Source organism: Exophiala viscosa (assembly GCF_022695815.1).
Source record: "Exophiala viscosa unplaced genomic scaffold EDD37scaffold_4, whole genome shotgun sequence".
Taxonomy (NCBI): Eukaryota; Fungi; Ascomycota; class Eurotiomycetes; order Chaetothyriales; family Herpotrichiellaceae; genus Exophiala; species Exophiala viscosa.
Window position 1 is genome coordinate 1,978,941 of NW_026944356.1, and position 18,121 is coordinate 1,997,061.

At 51.0% G+C, this 18,121-nt stretch overlaps 7 protein-coding genes across 7 annotated transcripts; 3 read left to right on the plus strand and 4 right to left on the minus strand.

Annotated features, from left to right (window-relative positions):
- Position 1: 1 nt before the first annotated feature.
- On the minus strand, positions 2 to 2,058 carry EDD37DRAFT_386446 (DNA repair protein RAD50). Its single transcript, XM_062812173.1, has 3 exons — positions 1,814 to 2,058; positions 734 to 1,762; positions 2 to 675 (listed from the first exon to the last, which is right to left on the minus strand). The coding sequence occupies exons 1-3, from the start codon at positions 1,985 to 1,987 to the stop codon at positions 151 to 153; spliced, it is 1,728 nt and encodes a 575-aa protein (XP_062671286.1). The 5' UTR covers positions 1,988 to 2,058; the 3' UTR covers positions 2 to 150.
- Positions 2,059 to 2,837: 779 nt separating this feature from the next.
- EDD37DRAFT_657614 (uncharacterized protein) lies at positions 2,838 to 3,830 on the plus strand (the record flags this gene model as incomplete). The annotated part of the gene is made up of 3 exons (XM_062818907.1): positions 2,838 to 3,242; positions 3,296 to 3,512; positions 3,565 to 3,830. The coding sequence occupies 3 exons, from the start codon at positions 2,838 to 2,840 to the stop codon at positions 3,828 to 3,830; spliced, it is 888 nt and encodes a 295-aa protein (XP_062671287.1).
- A 403-nt stretch (positions 3,831 to 4,233) lies between these two features.
- Positions 4,234 to 7,066, plus strand: EDD37DRAFT_590589 (mitogen-activated protein kinase). The gene is made up of 2 exons (XM_062814509.1): positions 4,234 to 4,933; positions 4,990 to 7,066. The coding sequence occupies exons 1-2, from the start codon at positions 4,499 to 4,501 to the stop codon at positions 6,811 to 6,813; spliced, it is 2,259 nt and encodes a 752-aa protein (XP_062671288.1). The 5' UTR covers positions 4,234 to 4,498; the 3' UTR covers positions 6,814 to 7,066.
- EDD37DRAFT_629490 (dipeptidyl aminopeptidase type IV dapB) lies at positions 7,067 to 10,417 on the minus strand. The gene has a single exon (XM_062816515.1). The coding sequence runs from the start codon at positions 10,137 to 10,139 to the stop codon at positions 7,419 to 7,421; it is 2,721 nt and encodes a 906-aa protein (XP_062671289.1). The 5' UTR covers positions 10,140 to 10,417; the 3' UTR covers positions 7,067 to 7,418.
- A 93-nt stretch (positions 10,418 to 10,510) lies between these two features.
- EDD37DRAFT_386528 (uncharacterized protein) lies at positions 10,511 to 11,980 on the minus strand. Its single transcript, XM_062812175.1, has one exon. The coding sequence runs from the start codon at positions 11,603 to 11,605 to the stop codon at positions 10,766 to 10,768; it is 840 nt and encodes a 279-aa protein (XP_062671290.1). The 5' UTR covers positions 11,606 to 11,980; the 3' UTR covers positions 10,511 to 10,765.
- An 840-nt stretch (positions 11,981 to 12,820) lies between these two features.
- On the minus strand, positions 12,821 to 16,073 carry EDD37DRAFT_386515 (chloride channel). The gene has a single exon (XM_062812174.1). The coding sequence runs from the start codon at positions 15,900 to 15,902 to the stop codon at positions 13,152 to 13,154; it is 2,751 nt and encodes a 916-aa protein (XP_062671291.1). The 5' UTR covers positions 15,903 to 16,073; the 3' UTR covers positions 12,821 to 13,151.
- A 1,037-nt stretch (positions 16,074 to 17,110) lies between these two features.
- On the plus strand, positions 17,111 to 17,905 carry EDD37DRAFT_562826 (SGNH hydrolase-type esterase domain-containing protein; the record flags this gene model as incomplete). The annotated part of the gene is made up of 1 exon (XM_062813936.1): positions 17,111 to 17,905. One exon carries the CDS (start codon positions 17,111 to 17,113, stop codon positions 17,903 to 17,905), a length of 795 nt encoding a protein of 264 aa, XP_062671292.1.
- Between the last annotated feature and the right edge of the window lie 216 nt (positions 17,906 to 18,121).

Sequence of the window (18,121 nt, forward strand, 5' to 3'; positions counted from 1 at the left end):
TGTTCTCGATCAATCGAGTGGAGATTACGTATCAATGCACATTACGTCGCTGGTAGACAGTGTTTCATCCTGCATCAATGTTCCTTCTGTGTTCCAATGCCGATAAGTTTGCCATACACACTCAGAAGCGACATCCTGTGAAAGATTCCTTCAAGCCTCCTCCACCTCCTTCTCATGCTTACCTTGTTGCCCTTGCGACTGTTCTTGTCGAGTCTCAGCCGTTCCAGCGGACCCAAGCGCATTTCTCTCCGCCTTTGCAGCAGCCTGTTGCTCGGCAGCCGCCTTCTTCAAGCTCTTCCACTCCATAGCCAGGCAGCCGAGTATGGTAGCTGCGGCAAGCGAAGCGCAGACGTAAAACGCATTTCTCAGAGCCAGGTTATATACCACCAGAACAGCCTGCAGCGATTGCTCCGGCACAACCTTTCGCAGGTCTGTCGCGCCAATTTGTTTCACCACATTTGAACTGATGCCCGGGATAGTGCTCAGACCCTCGGCCAGCTTGTTGTCGAAGATGTTGTTGGCGACACTGACAAAGATTGCCCCACTTAGCGTCTGCGCAAAAAATATGACTGATACACCTGTCGAGACGTCTTTCCTGTTGAGCGATACCTGAGCAGCAACACTCGGCTGCTGCATGCCGAAGCCCAGGCCGAGACCCCACATTGCTTGATAGCCCTGCGAACAGTCAGAAAATGTGTGTAGATGAATGAAAACGAGGCGGGGCCAAACTCACGATCCAGCGACTGTGTCCGGTGGACACAGTGAACGTACATATCAGCCCTGCGGCGACAGAAGTGATAACAGTACTCAGGTACATCCAATGAGTAAAGTATCCGATCTTCCGCGTAGCGAAGCCTGAAAACATTGATGAAATGGTGATGCCGAGAACCGCTGGAATGTTCATGATACCAGAGTGGACCGCCGAAGCGCCCTTGATGGCTTGGAACCAGATGGGAAGGTAGTAGACCATGGTCATCATGTTGCCCCCACTGAAGAATGAGAAGATCACCCCAGCAGCCACTGAGCGGTGCTTGATGATATGTGGAGGCACCGTAGCATTGTCTTGTCGCCAACACTGGACAAGAACAAATCCGATAAAAAGGAGGACGAAGAGGATGATCAGGACGATGATGCGGGCATTGGCCCAGCTATAAGTTGTGCCGCCCCATTGTAGGGCGAGAAGAAGGCAGATGATCGAAGGGACGAACAGAGCTGTGCCTATGGGGTCCAGCCGGTGCAGTTGTTCCTTGAAAGTTGACTTCTTTTTAATGCTGGGCAGCTGGAGTATGAATGCAAGGGCCACCATCGTGACACCGCCAATTGGCAAGTTGATGTAAAAACACCATCTCCAGCTGACTTTGTCTGTGAAAACACCGCCCAAAAGTGGTCCGGCGACGGAAGCAACAGCGAAGACACTGCCGAAGATGCCAGTATAAGCAGGCCGCTTTTCCAGAGGGACAAGGTAGACGATGATGACAATGGCCCCTGACATGATGCCTGCGCTACCCATGCCGGCCAAGGCTCGACCGATGATAAGAGCAACCGAGTTGGGGGCAGCGCCGCAGACCAAGGATCCGATTTCGAAGAGACCGATGCAGGAGATGTAGACCCATTTCGGTGAATAGAAGGTATAGATTCGACCAAAGAGAAGCTGAAAGGCTGACATAGTCAAAAGGTACGCCGAGGCATACCAGCCTACATCGTCAAGGGAATTGAAGTGGTTCGTGATTATTGGTATGGCGGTTGCAATGATTGTTCGGTCCTGATGGCAATGTTAGTGGTAGCTTTGAGAGCGGACATAGACAGGACATACCAGTGCAACGAGGAATTGAGTGAGCATGAGGCAGGCGACGGTGATGAGAACTGTCGATTTGGGAGGGTAGTCACCGTCCCCTGAAGGAGCAGGTTGTCGCTTCTCAGCCGCATCCTTCGAGCTGCTGTTATCCATGCTGTTGTTGGTAATGGAGTTCTCTTGAGCTTCTGTCATTGTAGATAATACTGCAAATGATACGAAGTATATGAATGTCAAGTTCTCGAATCTCTCAGAAGGTACCTACTCTTGAGATTTCGAGGATGGGGGCACGAGAGAAGGGGGGATGTTTATAGAGCAAGGACGTTTCTGTACTCGATACCTTGGATCTGAGATCTTTACAGAGATTTCTGTTGTTCATCATCTCACCAGGCTCCAGTAGATGGGCCAGATGGCTTTTCGGACGCGAATACGATTGCATTGAAAGTGAAAACACCACAATGGACGGCTCGGACATTGAGCAGACGAGTGTAGGAGTGAGTACGAGCGAGGAAATGTTGACAGGGAGTGCTCGTCGGTGCCGAAGCACCTTCTAAGAGCCCGAAATTCCAGACGATGGCGGTCGTTAAAGGAGTCCGCCAATGATATCTTGAGGAGGGGAAAGATCCCGCCATTGGTTGTAGCAATGGAATGGGAATGTCGATGGCTTTCAATCCTGCGCTACTCTTTGCTCCCGTCTCATTCGGCGACAACCTCAATACATATTGTTTGATTGTGGAAAACGTCTGATACCACGCTGTCGATTCGATCATGATTCTATACAAAATGATGAATTGACCGTGAAGAGATGCTGACTTGTCATCAAGGCGGGATTGAGCCCCGGACTCGCTGTTGCAATGTCCTCAGATTTGTGACATCAGTGTTGACTTATGACGTTCCCTCTAAGAAATTTCACGGGCATAATTGACTTACCAGAAGCCATTTATTTCAATTCTCTCTCCAGACAAACCAACTGACCTCGACCGAAATAATTACAGTTGCCTCAATACTTCCCTCACATAATCATCTCACAGACCCCTCATACAAAATGCCCGAACAATTCGAAGTAGGCTTCCAGCCTCCTGTCTCCCATCAAGATCTGCCCAGCAGAGAAGGTGACTTGCCTGTCGAAGCCATCCATGACAAGCTTCCAACCGCAGATGGCGGATGGCAACCGTACAAGGCGGCCGGCAAACTCGAAGGAAAGAAGGCTTTGATCACTGGTGGTGATAGCGGTATTGGGCGAGCTGTTGCTATCCTGTTCGCCATGGAAGGCGCAGACAGCTTCATTGCCTACCTACCAGAAGAAGAGAAAGACGCCCAAGAGACAAAGAGTCAGGTCGAGAAGCATGGCAGGAAATGCTACACCATGGCCACCGACCTCACAAGCCCAGAGAATTGCCAAAAGGTTGCAGATGCTGCTAGGAAAGAGCTGGGACACGTCAACATTTTGGTAGGTCTTTCATGCTGAGGTATAACCACTGGCAATTAACTGACTCCCAACAGGTCAACAATGCTGCTTTCCAGATGATGCAACAAGACATCACCGACATCACCAACGACCAATGGACAAAGACCTTCAATACCAACATCCACCCATACTTCTACCTCGCAAAGGCCCTGGTCCCTCACATGAAACGAGGAGATACTGTCATCAACAACGCTTCGATCAACGCTTACATTGGTCGCCCCGATCTCCTGGATTACACATCCACCAAGGGAGGCAAGTAACCTTTTCGGATTTGGAGAGACGACTTACTGACATGTGATCCCAGCTATTGTCGCCTTCACCCGTGGTCTGGCAAACCAACAAGTCAGCAAAGGCATCCGTGTCAATGCAGTCTGTCCTGGTCCAGTCTGGACACCCCTCATCCCAGCTACCATGGACAAATCGGCGCAAGAGCAATTCACTGCTCCTCTCGGACGTCCTGCACAACCAAGTGAGATCGCTACTGTCTTCGTGTTCCTGGCTGGCCCAGATAGCAGCATGATGTCCGGACAGAGTCTGCATCCCAACGGCGGTACTGTGGTCGGCAGCTAGAGAACCAAAATGGAGTAGAAGAAAGATCTCCTCGCGGCACAAAAGTGAATGGCCAGTCGGGGAAGGCGAAGAATCCAAAGCGGCAATGGGAAATGTTTTAATGAAACCTGCATGAACGTGCTGTGAGAGTCCCAGCATACGGTGCTTTAGCCAGCAAGATCAGCCTCGCTGTTACCTGGCGTCGATAAATTTAATCAAGTAAATACAACCGTATGAAACGAGATGTTGTTCCTTAATGTATTATGCACGTTGTCTTAGCCTCCAATAGCAACCTGTCACCAGCCTCTAAATACGAGTAGCTTGTAGCCCTTTCGGGTCGTATTCGGAATGCGGGTGGCCTTAAAATAAAGCCTAAAAGGCCATGCCAAGGCTGCTTTCTTGGTGCCTGATTGACGCCCGTTATTGTTGATCTACGTAAATAGTCTTCCAACCAGAGCACTGGCGATGATAGGAAAGGTAGGTGCACGGTGACAGTCAAGTCGTTGCTTTCATTCTCTTCATTCCTCAAACCTTTCCTAGAGCGCATGTGCAAAGAGCGTTGCGACTGCCCTTTTACTGAATCCTCTGATCGCATATCAACCAGATACGACGTTGTTTCCGAGTTGGGGCAGGCATGTCAGGTGCCATAAGTTACAAGTCGTAGTCAACTTCAACGTCTTCATCGCGACATGAGCAACGCATCAGACCGCCCGACAAAGGCGTTCTCATGCATCCGATGTTTTGAACGCAAGGTCAAATGCGACAAACAAAATCCTTGTACAAATTGTGCCAAGTCACAAGTCGAGTGTGTATTCCGCGTACCACCACCACCTCGTCGTCGGAAGAAACGACTCCAGGAGGATGCGTTGCTGGAGCGACTCAGGCAATGCGAAGACCTCCTCAAAAGCAAAGGCATCAGTATTGATGGCACGCCTAGCACGACAGAATCTCCCACTCTCGCATCCGACGATTCTACAGTGCCTCCAACTGATGATTTTGCAGCGGCCCTAAGCCGTTTCAATGTCCTTCCACAATTCCCAGCCAGCAAAAACGGACAATTGTTGGTGGATAGGGGCAAATCACGGTTCATTGAAAACAACCTGTGGACCACCATCGCCAATGAAGTAAGCAGCCATGTCAGGCTCAATTCTATGAACATTGTACTGATTGACCTTCACAGTTCCACGCAAACGAAGCCATTGGAGAGCACTACTCTGAAGATGAGGATGAGGATGGCTCTCCAATTGGAGAAAGCAGCGACTTCATCTTTGGCTACACTCCCTCCAGCAATAATATTCAGCACCTACATCCTCCACCTGAGCACATTATGGTTCTCTGGCAGGCCTACCTTGACAACATGAATCCGATGATAAAGGTGATTCATTATCCAACGCTTCAACAGGCCCTTATACAGGCGTCTACACATCTGGACAACTTGCCACGAGGCCTTGAAGCCTTGATGTTTTCGATTTATAATGCTGCCATTTTCTCCATGCAGGACGACGAATGTGGGATGAAGCTCGGCCAATCTCGAAAGGTATTACTGGCTCGATATCGTCATGCGACAAGGAAAGCGCTGGCGAGGGCTGGATTCCTAGGAACCTCAGATATCCAGGTACTCCAAGCATTCATGCTCTACCTGATCACAATGCGAGAAGAATACGATTCTCGAACCCTTTGGACTCTGACTGGGGTGGCCAGCCGCATTGCTCAGGGAATGGGCCTCCATCGTGACGGTACAATCTTCGGAATGGCGCCTTTCGAGAACGAAATGCGCCGACGTCTTTGGTGGCAGCTCATGAACTTGGACTTTAGATCAGCAGAACTCAGCGGTTCCGGAAGATTCGTGGATATTGAGTTGTTCGACACGAAACCGCCAAGTAACATCGACGATGCCGACATCTGGCCCGAGATGAAGGAGCCACCGATTCCTCAAGAAAAACCGACCGAAATGATAGCATGCATGCTTCGTACCGAGTTTGGTAGCTTCTGGAAGGAGAAAGTCACGTCAAAGAAGAGCCTTGGACTTGAGAACCTGCGGCTCTCAACCCCGTGGAACACCACGCTAGAAGACAGAGATGTGCACATCAATGAACTCGAACAGCGAATTGAAGAAAAGTACCTGAGATATTGCGACCCCTCGATACCCATCCAGTTTATGTGTATTATAATGGGTCGAGCAGCAATGAACAGCATGAGAATCATGGCTCATCATCCAAGAAAGTATCCTGATCCAAACCAGCTGCCAGCTTCTGAAAGAGATCTTTTGTGGAAATTGTGCATGAACTTGGTTGAGACTGACAACCTGGCACATGCGTCCAAAGGCATTCGGAAATTCATGTGGCACATGAACGTCCATTTCCAGTGGCAGGCCTTGATATATCTGCTCGACGAGTTGCGAACGCACACTCTTGGTGACAAGGTCGACAAAGCGTGGGAAGGTATTGGCGAACTCTTCCAGAATCATTGGGTTTTTGTCACCAACAACAAGAAGCCACTACACGTGGCTGTCGGTAGTCTGTGTCTGAAAGCATACAGCGCCAGGGAGGCCGCCTTACGTGAGAAGACGAATGGTGTGTACCCCAAGGTCGTTCCTGAATACATCCGCCTGCTTCGCGAGCAGCGCAAGAATGTCCCTGTAAAGCATGATGCGTCGAAAACGGAGGGGGAGCCAGGCAAGCCCAGCATTTCAGGCTTTGCAGCTGAAGTTTCGTCTGCCGCCACCAGCCAGTGGCAGGGCGATGGTTCAACGACCTATAGTCAGCAGCAAACTCCTTTACAACAAAACTTTGGACCACAACAGCCACTTCCGGCTTTCATGCCGCCTCCGGCCACTCTAGTGCCGACTCTACCGAACGCACCGAGTGACGAGTGGATGTTTCCCTCTGATCCTGCCTTGATGCAAGATCTGGCGATGGCCGATCTGCCCATGGACTGGGCTCAGTGGGATTTTGCGATGCAGGGTTTCGAATCGGGCTCGGCTGACTGGTCCCGGAAGGGCTAGTACTTTCCGGTATACAAGTATACGCAAGGAAGGGAGGGAGCCATGTCTGGGTTGAGAGTTGTCCTTGTGAGGCAAAGCGAGACGACGTGTATGACTATATGGGAGATACCCAACTCAGTTTAGACGATTGCGGAAGCTAGTGTAGCCGGACTCGAGATGTAAGACTAGTCAAGCAAGACACATATAAAACATATATCATCTCCAAAGTTATCACCAATGTCGCCACAGGCGACGATGAGGCATTATGCAGACGTCCGCAGTTTCCTCCATTCATCGACAGGAAGTGCTCGGCACTGAAACAGCGCGAGGCTGAGCAAGGCGCGAGTCGAATACACCGCGAGAGTTGGAGACATAAACACTTCCATGTGATTTTACACAAAATACCAAGCCGGTGGCTCTATATACAGTAGAGATGTCCAGGAGATCTCCTGTACCGACTCAGATGATCTGACATGCTTCCCATACACATTCCCGCAACGCCATGCCAAATGCAATGCCACGCGATGCAACACAGTACTCCTCAATGCTGTACAGATACTCCGTCAACTCCTCCCTTAGCAAACGCCACCATACAATCCCTCCGTCACCACCGTTTGAAACCCCATTCATTCTCCCAACTCAAATCCCTCGTTCTGCTCAACCGGCTTCGGATCATCCGTCTTGTACCAAACGCCATTAAAAGCATTGATCAAAAACGTACTCAACTTATCCCACACAATGTGATTAGCATTGTGGAAGTAGATACTATGATCACTGTCCGGAAAGACATGCACATCATAGTTCTCCACGCCCGCCAGATCAAACTTGTCAAGCAGCGTCAAGGTATTCTGGATATGCACATTATCATCGCCCGTGCCATGCATGATCAGAAAGCGCACACTCTGACCCAGAGCCGTGACATTACTGATCGCGGTCCGTGCGTACCCGTCGGGATTGTTCTGCGGCATGCGCATGTACCGCTCCGTATAGATTGAATCGTAGAAGCGCCAGTCCGTCACGGGTGCGACGGCCATGCCATAACTGAACGTCTCGCCGGCGTCTTGCTCGAGGACTTTCAGTGTCATGAATCCGCCGTACGACCAGCCCCAGATGGCGATGCGCGTGGGGTCCACGTAGGACTTTGCAGCCCACACCTTGGCTGCTTCAATTTGGTCGTGCGCTTCGTAGTGGCCTAATTCGTTGCGGACGATGGTGCGGGTCTTGCGGCCGACAAAACCTGTCCCGCGCCCGTCGAGAGTCACGACGATGTACCCCAATGAACTGGCGACGTAGGACTGGAAATCTACTCCAAACCGCCGAGTGACTGTCTGCGAGCCGGGACCACCATACAAATAAAATAGCACGGGGTATTTCTTGGACGGGTCGAAATGGGCAGGTCGCCGCTCGACGAGTTGCAGTATGTACCCGTCGATTGTGACGTTCTGGTAGACTAGATGAGGGAGTTCGTGCGAAGAAGCCATTTGGGCGAGGGCTCTGTTGTCTTCGAGAGTATGCTCGATCTTTTCGTCGTTGGTGGGCGTAGATACGACTTTCTGGTAAGGGATGCCGGGGCCTTGGTAGCTGAGCAGCGCGTAGCCTGCCCCGGAAGAGAAACTGGATCTCCAGTATGCTGCTTCATTCGCTGGTACGAGAGCTTGAGTGTCTGTGCCGTCGAGCTTCACGCTGTAGACGTGACGCTGTGTCGGCGCCTCTTTCGCGGCGACATAGTAGACCAGATTGTTCTCGAGGTCGACTGCTGCGGGGCCACCGTCTACCTCCCAGTCGCCTTTCGTGAGCATCACAGGCGTTGAGCTGTTTAGAGGAGAGAAGTACGCCAAATGGTACCAATTGTCCGTAATGATTGTGTCGACATAGCCATCCTCGGGCCGATTGTTGTCAGGGTCTGCCGGAATGTATTTGGTGCTTTGAGTGGGCTCGATCCAACCACCACCAATATCTTTCGAGTCAACAGTCCTGACAGTCTGACCCTTCTGACTTACAGCGTCGACGAGGACGATCCTTACCCGGTCAGCCTCACGGTTGGACTCTGACACCAAGGCCTTTCCGTCGTCTGCCCAGACAATGTTGAAGATGATGCGATCATCATCGGGGAAGCCACCATCGATATCGACGATGAACACTTGCCCATTTGCAATGTCGTAGAAGAGCATATCGACCACCGGGTTAGGAGCGCCCGCCTTCGGGTACTTGATTTTCTTGACATCGGGGTAGTTTTCAAGGCCTTCCTCTGGTTCTTCGCCGCTCGGTCTCGATAGATAGTACTGTACGGAATACTCGGGAACGGCGGTCTCGTTGGTACGTAGGAATGCAACGTATTGACCATCTCTGGCCCACCAGGTTGCGGAGTTGGTGCCGAAAACTTCCTCTTCGTAAACCCAGTCAGGAATTCCGTAGAAATACTCGGGCCCACCATCATCCGTGATCTGCGTGACCTTGGGATTCGAGAGGGACCTCAGGTAGAGGTTGTTATCTCGAGTAAACACAACAGCATCACTGTTGGGTGACCACTGCGCTAATTGGATCTTGGTATCTGCAAATGCAGGGTCCAGTGGCTGGACATTCTGCGTTTCGACGTCCAGAACGAAGTAGAGTCCGATGAAAGAGTGTCGGAAAACTTTTTCTCTCTTCGACATGAGCAAAACATGGCTCATGTCCGGGCTAACCCAGAAGTTCTCTGTCCAATATTGTTGTCCGTTGACGTTGTACCAGCCACTCTTCATCAGACTCCTGCTGTCCACCGCGTTCGCTGATGAATTCGTCTGGCTTCGGACATCCTCGACCACCAGGTAATCCTTGCCAGGCTGGTTTGTCTCCAGCAACAGACCGTCTTCACCCTCCGGACCTGTGATCCATTCTATTGAGGCAGATTTCGCTGCCCACTGTCCTGATTGGATCTGTTCAAGAGTGACCTTCTTTCCCGAGCTCTTCGTGGGTTTCTCATGGTCATATTCTAACGTTGAAGCATGCTTGTGTCGTCCGGTAGCCAAGAAAAGAAAGATTGCTAGAGTCCAGCCGACGATGGCTAGTATGCAGAATATCCATATCGATCGCCGCAGACTTTTAGACATGCGACTTGCGCCTATGGTGTAATTTTTATCGTTAAATCTCGGCAACTCAGGGTCGCTATCGTTGTCGCGATACTGGGGAGATCGCAGTGGCTCCTTCGTGGCGTATATTGAGTTGAGGTTCTCGAGGACTAAGGATGTGGTCGACGCAGTTGAGGTGCTTTCGATGGATTGGCTCGAGTCCGCCGTCGAAGAGGACGACTGTTCCTTGTTCATCAGTGTCTCCATCTCCTCTCCCAAGGGCCGCCCGTTCCTCCCCATCGTTGAGTTGGGGGTCCGTCCAGGGACTCCGTTCAAGACGTGGTTGAAAGCGAGAGAGGTTGACGTGGATCGAGGGGAATCGATGTCATCGAGACATATCAAGGGAGAGTGTAGACGTGGTGACAGTACGCTGCCAATATCCCTTCGGGCAACCGCAGTGATTCTTTTTCGAGGAGAAAGAAGGGGTGGTTCTCTGGCGTGTAGACTGGTGATGATGCGAAGGGAATCGCTGTTGTTAGTGGCACTGGCACTGGCACTGGTGGTTGTCCGGGGCTCGTTCGAGGACTGTGGAGTCGAACTGAATCTCGGATTCGGCTTCATTATTGCCCGCCAAGGATCTTGACCAACATCAACAACTTGTCTTTCTCACTACTACGACTTCTTACAGCATCTTATTCATATTGAACTGTGATATTGAGGCCTCTTGACCTATTAGGTGGTATATACGTGCTGCTCACCGCTCGCAGCATCTTGGCTGTTGTAAAGCTCGTTTCTCACGAACGCTTCCGTCAATGTCCGCAAACGGCCAACGAGCATTTCGACCATGCTAAGACCACCTTTCGGCCACCAGGCATGTCCGATGGCCAGGTCCTTGATTGCTCTCCTGAAGTCCCGCTCTAACTCAATCACCGCACCATTGGGAGCAGCCAGAATGAACACCAAAAGTAAAAGACGATCGTCCAGCACAGCATCGAGAAACTCAACGACCAAACCGACTTGCATTCCCGTGCGCTATGCTTGAGCACCAACACACTCCACCATGAAACTGCAATGGCAAATGTGTATGATAATGCTGGCACAATAAGAATGGTATAGAGGTACCTCTTCCGTTCCAATGCAGTCAGGTCGTCCCAAGCATGCTTGCGCCCAAAAGAATGCCACAGGATATAAGGTGAGAAAATGACCGCCAGCATACTGAGAAACAGAATCGAAGCCCCAATTTTTACTGCATGTGTAACTTCCTCGGCCAGTCGCTCACACTTTTGACAGCGCTGTGGACTCCGTTCAAGGGCAGCCGCGCTTTCAACATCCTGCTGTACTTGAGCTGCCACCTCCTGTCTCTGCTGCTGCTCTTCTTGCAACTGACGCTCAAGACGTCCTGTTTCCTCCACATGGTCCCTCAATGTAGCTTCTTCGGCGTCCAGGAGTTTTTTGATGATTTCACATTGCCTGTCCACAAGTTCCAATGTCTCGGTCAATTCCGATCCCCTCCGTTCTCGTTTGTTGTCCTCGTCATCTGGGCTTGCAACTCGAGTGTGCTCCTCACTGCTCCCTGTTGAGTCAGAGCTTGAACTTACAACCACGTTCGAGCACGAACTCCCATTTCGTCTCAACGGCCAAGGTCCCAGATGATCAGGCAGGTCAGATCGGTCGACGATTTGCGTTGGCAAGTATCCGATCTGTTGGAGTGTGCTGCTGGCGATTGCGCTTAATCGAGGTATGTGCTCTACCATCTCGGTCGCCATGGCTTCAACTGTGGATCGGTTTATTCCTCAGCACCGTTGGTAAGTAAGTGTGGCCTCGATGTGTACTCGACACCAGAAGATTCAATGTGAACGACTTGATTTGAGTAGCAGGCGGACTCCTGCCTGAGGTGAAGGAAGGACTAAAGAGTGCCAATCCAGCAGCTCACGATCTGTATATGAACGTCGAAGTTCCAGCCTCCGCACAGGACGACAGACAACAATCGCCTCCACCGAATCAGCCCTGCCTCCGCCTCTTCGTGATGATCAAAACAGAAATGATAGTCGGGGCCTCAGTTGCACCTGTCAGAGGAGGATTCCAATTCGTTCCAACGCTTTTCTGAAACGACCGTGAAGAAAGATCTACACCTTGCACGCGTTCAGAAAAGAGCAATGGCGCTCTGCAGTAAACTCCATCGCGCAAGGTCAAAGTCCCCCAGACCAATCTTCAAGATACTTCGCGGCAGCTGCTGACCATAAGCCAATGGAAGACGGTGCAGATGGACCATTCTAGCTGGTCGAGGCAGGAAAGAGGGGTTTACAGAAGAGGCAGCAGGGTCCGTTCAGACGCTGCTGGCAAGATCCCGGAGCAGACATGAAGAAGAGCAAGAAACGATAGACTTCCAGGCACGGGGCAGGGGCTGACAAGGGTGGGAAACACCTTGGTGAGGCACAAATGACAAGATCCGATTTCAAGGCAGACGTGAAGCTGGGAAGAGGGGTTCGAGACGGGACAGGCCACAGGTCGAAGTATCAAATGGAAACATCTGATCTCAGGGCGGACGCGAACTTGAAGGCCAATGGCAAAAGCAAGATCCCAAGGCAGACATGAAGCTGAAGAAGAAACGGTGCACGCATCGCCAAGTGGAGGGTCAACAGCATCGCGAAACAAGAGTTCTGGCTCATTCTACGTACCGTGGTGCTGGATATATATCCAAACGGTAATCTAAGATGATTGGTCAGGCCCGACTGACGATGCTGGGCGAGTTCAAGGACAATACATACACCAACCTCAGACAGACCACTGACATCTCCTGACAAGGGTGGAGGCTGTCGGCAGGTGCATGAGGCATGAACTCACTGACATCACTGACAACCTATATGGCAGTGACACGAGCGGAACCACCAACTGTCAATGTCCCACTCCTTAATCTGTGAAGCCTGTATAGTCACGAGGATCAGTTTTGAAAGTTGCGATTTGTGTCGGAATTCTCACTGTTATGCAGCCTGTGTATCCTCTTGCTATGCAATCTCGTGCCTAAGGGAAGTGAACTCATCACGACATGCAAACATTGCATAGTCGTATTTCCGCCAGAGAGTGTCCACGAAGGGTTAAAACATGCTCATCGATATGAAAACCTGCATTAGGTTTCCATGTCTCTCTGTTGATGAAGTGGACGCACTGCCCGTCACACCTCATATATGGATGTCCCCATGTGGTCACGAAGCTTCAATATTGACGATCTTGCCATCTTTGCTGTATGCCTGACGGTTATTCCGGCGTACCAGTCCATGACCACCTCAATCATGCATATTTTCATGATAGTCGCTAGATTTGATTCGAATGTTCCAAAGTCTTGACGTATCTCACGAAGGCTTTCTTGTGTACCATCCCTCGAAACTCCCCCTCGTTTAATACACAGATATACCTCAAGCCCAGCTTAACGAAACACTGATAGACCAAGTCCATGGGGGAATGCATGTCCAGAGCAATAGGCGCAGGGTCAATGAATGGTGTCAGGTCGACCGGGTTCTGGGTTACTGATTCTTCCCCATCAGACTCGCGGCCAGATTCATAACCCCTCTCGTCCGATGCTCCCCAGTATCGATGATGGTTGTTGTGAAGATGGTTATCGAGGGAGAGCATGCAAACCGCTTTATCCTCGTCCTCAATTCTGTCCAGCGCGAACTCGAGATCTGGTGCTGGGATGAGGCCCACTAGAACCCTGTCTTTGAGGATAGGCAGACCACCATCGAGCTGCCCAAGGTCTTGTAATCGTTGAAGTTTGACTCGTAGATCTGTTGCTTTGACCAGTGATGATAGGCTGATGTCAATCACTTTGTCTCGGCGGAATCGTGGAGTAATGTCACCCAGTTCCGAGTCAAAGACAGGATTGTTCCTGTTGTCCAGAAACGGATAGGAGTTCATGTCTGTCAAGAGGTCGTAAATGCTGTGAGGCTCAACGGCATCTGCGGTCCACTTGGCACACAGGACGCCTAGAGAAAAGGGCAATACATGGTCCAGGCTGCCAGTGAGTTCGAACAGTATGACTGCGAGTGTGACCGATAAGCGGGTTACTCCACACATTGTCGCACCTGCAGCCACCAAGGCGTACACGCCAGGTGTAACACAGGATTCCATGTCTCCAGAGTCATAGCATCCGCCCCACAAGAAGAAATCTGGAGTTTGCAGCACGATATATTGAACGAAGTGACCCATCGTCCTCCCAAGGAGCCCGCCGACCACCATCGAAGGTACATATATACCGGCAGGCACCTTGATGCCAAACGTGATTATGGTAAGAAACGCTTTGATCACGAAGGCAGTGCCAAGGTAACGGCAGACTGACAAGATTTCGTCCTGCTTCGGACAGAGCCCCGTGTCCGTCTGCTTATTGCAAGGACTTGCAAGCTCGAAGAGCAACTCCGTGACAGCGAGTCGGGTGTATCGATTCCAAAAGCTGATAAGTCCGGTGACGAGCGCCACTAGCATGACTTCTAGCATTGGATAAGTCTTGATGAAATTGATTCGGCGGAACGTAGTTGCCCAAAAACGAGAGGCTTTGATGAAGAGAGCGCCTGCCAGCCCACCAAAGATGCCCAGGAGCACAAAATTGAAGAGCTCGAAAAATTGCCAATCTGTGACATACCGCACCTCGAACAAGACGATTTTGTTCGTGCCGTACGGATTTAGGAACTTTAGTGAAAGAGCCGCAACAATGCAACAGAAAAAGGTGCGAAACAAGGTCTTTGGTGGGAAGTAGTAACTGACCTCCTCAAGACTGAAAAGAACTCCGCCCAAAGGAGAACCGAACGCAACAGCAACGCCGCTGGCAGCACTCGCAGAGAGGACTTCCCTTCTCTTACCGTCGTTGAGGTTGTACTTGGGGAACAGACGGCAAGCGATGTTGCCAACACATGTGGCAATATGGACGTAGGGGCCTTCCTTCCCAAGACTCATGCCTGAGGCGACACTCAGGATGAGAGCGACAGTCTTGATCAGCAGGACACGCAGGCCAAGGTACCCGTGCAGAACGAAGCCGCTCAATATGACCTTGACTTCTGCAACACCACTTCCAGCGGCGGAATAGTAGACATTCGGCGGTCCCGATTCCTCATTATTCAGAGATTGCTCGCCAGCCTTGTTAGCCTCCTCGTTGTCTTTGTTGTACGTCGTTTTCTTGGCGCTCAGGTCCTCGTCAAATGTGGAAGCAATGGTAGAGGGCACTACAGTCTTCGAATAGAGCGTGAAAAAGCAGGAGAGTGTAGCAAGGGCGACACATCCGAGGACAAAGGCGATGAGATCGATAGAATCCTCATTAAGACCCGATGGCCGAATGAGTTGGGACCACGTCCGCCACCTGTCGCAGGAGTGTTCCCCGGAGCAGCAATTGACCCTTCCAAGATACCAGGCATCTCGACAAAATCCACGTTTGATATCGAAAATCGCGGACTCGGTGACATCCACAAAGTATGCTATACCTGCAGTGGCAATGCCAATAAGAGCAACAAGGATCCATCCCTGAGAGGAGTCAAACAGGAGCATAAGCCGACCTCGAAGTCCTTTCTTCTTTCTCATCTCAAGGACTCGATAACCGTCCGCGATACTGTCATGAACCCAATCGGTGGAGGTAAACTGGTCGTACCATAGGCGGTCATCTTTCGACATGGAGCCCATCAACGACTGAGACAATTTTGGTGTCCGTAAGCCAGAGCTTCGCACCCATGTAGGACTGACTTGACCGGATGGAAGAGCACTGTGGAATCTGCGTCTCCGTAGACTACCACTCGCACTGTTTACCCTTGACAATTGTCTCGAATAGCTGTCCTCCACCATACTGTTGTCCGTATACCTGCGGACGAGGTGTTGAGAACCCCCGAGTAATTGGCTCGTCTCTGTTGACCCGGAAGTCATATTCAACGACTGCGGAAGCCGGCTTCTCAAATCGCTTGCAGAGAGGAACGATGACTTTCGATGTGTGACATCCGGAGAAGGTGGCATTGTAGCCGAGCGAGGGTGGAGGTATTCAGGGTCATCGTCTTCAGCGGGCTCCTGGAAAGAGACATAGGACTTCGGCATGTTGAATGTAAGGGAAACATAGACTGCGGTGTGAAGGAAGGGGCGAGGGAGGGACAACAACAGGCATCAACGGCGTCGCGTGCAGGCAGACGCCGCCGTGCTGTCTTCTATCAGAAGGCCATTCAGTAGTGAATCATAAGACTCGAAAGTGTGGCTGTTGAGGCAGTGATGATAGCAATAACTCTGGGGTTCGAGTGTCAGCAAGGAAACAATGTAAGATCAGCTGCGTTGCGGAATCTGAGATAATGATGATGAGAAGGGAATCCTGATAGGAGAGTGAACGTGTTGTTCGAACAGATATACGCTACGAAGCCCCGAGACAGGAGATCATGTGGGCGAGTTGTCAGTAAACGTGAATGTTCGACATCATATGACAGTGATGGTGGCCCCCCGAGGGTGTGAAGGGTTGACAGCGAGTGGTGAAGAATGCGGGCTTCCTTATTGCCCCGCCACGCGCTGTTTGCAGCCAGTCACGTCGGATAATAGGTGCCCAAAGTACGCGGCGCCTGTCAACTAATTGTCCTAGAGGTATGCCGACAGCAACAAGACATTTGGGTCAACAGTCCGTCGACTTCAAGAACGAAGAATGAATGGACGGTTGATATAAACTGGACCTGTTGGTGGACGGATTGTTATGCAGAGTCCGGAGTGACGGATGTCTTGCAGATAAACAAACAGGGGTTAAATATGCACGCGAGACCCTCGATTAAATAAGTGTTTTTAGATGTGCAAGTGTCGGCTCGTCGTACCGAGGCTCGCAACTAATCGCGACGAAACCGCTTATAGAGTCTCTTTTTCCTAAGGCATTGCAGCCACATGAGAGGAATGCTGGAGTCCTTGTTGGCGTTCGCTCTGATCAGTTGAATGCATGGAGTCTACGAGTCTGCGCATTTTATAATGAGACAGACTCGGGAGTATCCGTATCACTTCCATGACCCTGGGCGGCATGAAACTGTCAAGGCGGTCTCCGAGAAGAATCGCAATGTCTGACCCGGGACTTGTCGTGAGAGCACCGTGCAATTTGAATGGATATGGTCAGAGTACTCTGTGTCAGACAAGGCCACTTTTCTTGCAAATGGTATCACTCTATCCGTACTTTGATACGTCCAAGGTATATTCTCACATCCACCATTCTTCCACGCTTCAATATCAGTACCAACACGAATCTCGGACTCTACCACAGACATCGCATCAGAGAAATCTTCAGCATGTCGCTTTCGCCAACTCACTCCCACTCCCAACCTATACTCCCCGACACCGTCCCGACCCCAACTCCAGCCCAGTACCCTCAATTCATCCTCTTCGGCGACAGCATCACCCAAGCCTCCAGCAAAACCCTCGCGGCCCCTTTAGCAGAATGGTACACCCGGCGCCTTGACATCCTCAACCGGGGCTTCTCAGGCTACACCGCGCCCATGGGCTACGACAATCTCCTTCAGTTCTTCCCATCAACACCACCCTCCCCAACAACACCAGCCATCAAGCTAATGACAGTCTTCTTCGGTGCCAACGACGCCTGTGTGCAGGGCTCACCACAACACGTCCCCCTCGAGCGGTACAAAGAGTACTTGACCAAAATCGCTACCCTTGACCGTCTAAATCTCCACGGCACCAAAATCATCATGATCACGCCCGCACCAGTCGATGAATGGCAATTCTCACGCCTCGAACGAACAGCAACAACAACACGACAATACGTAACAGCATGTCGAGAAGTCGCTCAGACACTCAATCTGCCCGTCATCGATCTGTGGACGATCTTCATGAGCAAGGCTGGATGGACGCCAAATTCGAATCACCCCCTGATAGGAAGTCGAGACGCTCCACGAAGTAAAGTGCTTGGCGAGTTACTGTCCGATGGTCTACATTTCACGGCCGCAGCCTACCGGATTGTCTTTGATGAGCTGGTCAAGCTGATCCGGGAGAAAATGCCGGAGCTGACCCCAGATAACATGCCGTTCGTCTTTCCGGATTGGAAAAAGAAATTGGGGTTGGGACAGTGACCTAGAGCGACCTTTGTGCGAATACACTGTAGAGCTATGCACGAACAACGTTGTAAGATTACACTTTCTAACTTGAGGGTATGCAAAGGAGTGGATTCAGATTCTACATATATTATCGATGCGCAAAGACAGGCTAGGCTGACAGGACCTCTCGACACAATGACCTGCTTGGTCACCAGACTGACCAGAACCGACTGAAGGAATGTGACCGGTGGC